General features: G+C 53.2%; 1 protein-coding gene across 1 annotated transcript in view; it reads right to left on the bottom strand.

Annotated features, from left to right (window-relative positions):
* MDH2 (malate dehydrogenase 2, NAD (mitochondrial)) overlaps positions 1–2,352 on the bottom strand; it is a gene marked incomplete at its 5' end in the record, with an annotated part of 6,508 nt that overhangs the window by 428 nt on the left and 3,728 nt on the right. The window contains 2 exon segments of the mRNA XM_010135234.1: positions 922–1,073; positions 1,458–1,557. Of these exon segments, the coding sequence (XP_010133536.1) occupies positions 922–1,073; positions 1,458–1,557 (252 nt within the window).

Below are 2,352 nucleotides of genomic sequence, written 5' to 3'. Positions count from 1 at the left end.
ATGTCCTAGAGAGTAACTTAACAGCTCTGATGAAGTATTACCCAGCTTGGGAGGAGACCCTGGCACCTCTGCCACCTCTGGCCTGCCAACCCTGTGCTCCCCGGCAAGGCTCAGGAGCCTCTTATTATCTGTGGCAACTTCTCCAGCCTTCGCAAACTCCTCAGTCGTTGTTCCCAAGTGTGAAACTCGGAGGCAGCCCAGCAGCTCCTTCAAGAGGAGGCTGATACCAACAGCTCCTTCATGCCTCTTATCCCTCCAAACCCACTGTGCGGCAAGAGAACTCCTCTCCCCTGGTGTATGCCCTTCATCGCCGTTGGTCTGCAGTCAAACTGCTTCAGAGCTGCACTCCCAGCATTTCAAGATCTCCTGCTTACATCCACACCCTCCCCCTTAACACCCCTCTATTCCATTCCCTCACCAGCCAGCACCCACCACCCTCTGCACCCAGCAGTCAGGGCAGGGCTGCAGCATCCCAGTCACAGGGTAAGGGTGACAAAAGATCACTTCTGTGAGTTTGGTGGTGCTCCTGAAAGCAATCTGTTAGCCCTAATCCCTGCTGCAGCTCACCCGGAGCCTCCCTTTCGGAGGGATTTGCCTGCAATAGATGAAGCTGAGGAGACAGGATTACTGACCCTGCTTAATCATACGACAGCCCTTCACAAACAGGCCCGGACTTGAGGCAAATGCGGCCCCTTAAACCGAGCTGCAACCTCCGGCTACTCAGCGACCCACAGCCTCGGAGCAGACAGAAGCAGCAGCAGCCCTGTCGAGCACGAGGTCCGTGCCCAAGTACAACACCCGAATATTCCAGAGCTCCTAAACGTCTGTTCAGCTGTATCCAGCAATAGGCTGAACCGAAATCACCGCCTAAAAACCACAGGACTAAACCAGTTTAGGCGCCCCATCACGTCAAGTACGTACTCCCAGCAGCAGAGGCGTGGAGAAGTAAGGGCTCTCGGTCTCTCCCGACTGAACAAAGGCACACTCGATGACTCCTTCCTTCCCGTTCATGGCATCCACCAGAGAGAACACAAACCGAGCACCAGCATAGGCCATGGACAAGGTGGCGGATCCTGTAGGAGTTAAACCGGTGTCAGCACAGATCACATTGACAGTTGATAGTTCTTCAGCACCAGACCAGCACGTTTACAGAGCGACAGCTGCATAAAGCAGCAGGTTTTGGCCAGCTACGTGCTATTTAGTTGACCAGATTTATAGGAAGAAACAGCTTAATTTGACAGAGAAGACTCTTTTGAAGGCCATACGTGGCGTGGGGTCTCACCTAGGAACTGAGCTACTCTAGCACCACAGCTCAGGCAGCTGCTGACGTGGCAGAGCAGCCAGGTCCGTATGCAGTGGTTCAGAATGCTGCACTGCAGCTGTGAATCACCCTAAAGAGGCTGCACCCATTCAGGTGGCCAACAAGAACTACTTGAAAGCTGTAGTCAAGAACTAACCTGCTCCTGCTTTAGCTTTGACAACTTCAGTGCCAGCTTCTTGAATCCTGCCCGTAAGCTTTTCCAGCTGATCCTGAGGAAACTCCACTTTTGGCGTGCACTAGATTGGAAAAAAGAAGATGCTATCAAACACCAGGAGCCCTCCAGATGCAGCATAAGGCCACCCCCACCACGCTTTTTGAATTTTAGAGTTGTTTTAACAGTTCTCAATGGGAAAAACCAGCTGCCCCAGCTCACAGACCATGTGTCAAACTGACCAGCCGCACGCATTCACCGAGGCTGCTGGTTATCACACAGACTGTCTCAGGAACCTCGCCACGCCTCGCTTGCTCAAGGACAGACTGCAGCTTAGCAGCAGCAGTGGGGCTTGCCACAGTTTCTCTGCACTAGACAGATGCCCTCCAAGCATGTTAACAGGCCTCAGGAATTTCAGAAAGCCACCTTGTAAATATTTGGGTCACTGTGGCATTATGGCAGTCAAGAGCCTTAGGGAGGATCCAGTCTGCCGGCAGTACTTAGGAAGTTACTGAACCTTCAGATACAGCTACGCATGTATGAAGCGCAGCTGTCTCTGTCCCCAGTGACCGGCTAACGAAAGCACCCTCTCAGCATTCAGCTGCTCCAGAGCCCTGGCTCTTATTCTCCAAGAACAGCCTTCTTAGAGCTAAGCTTTCTGCCCCTTCTCACAGAGTGCTCCTTGGCCGCGGCTCCTCCTGAAGCTGCGGCCAGCTTTAGGACCACATTTCATGTCGGCTTAGCTGCAGGAAGGGACTGCCAGCTGTCCTTGGAGCAGGCTCCACACACAGCCTGAGCTATGCCTCCTCATTTCAACACTGCGGGTGGAAGTGGAGTTTCTAGTCCACCATGGCACAAGCGGGTTCATTCTCCTGCTCAA

The sequence above is a fragment of the Buceros rhinoceros genome, unplaced genomic scaffold, assembly GCF_000710305.1.
Source record: "Buceros rhinoceros silvestris isolate BGI_N320 unplaced genomic scaffold, ASM71030v1 scaffold32974, whole genome shotgun sequence".
Taxonomy (NCBI): domain Eukaryota; kingdom Metazoa; phylum Chordata; class Aves; order Bucerotiformes; family Bucerotidae; genus Buceros; species Buceros rhinoceros.
Note: the sequence above shows the minus strand (reverse complement) of the source record. Positions and strands in the feature narration are given on the sequence as shown.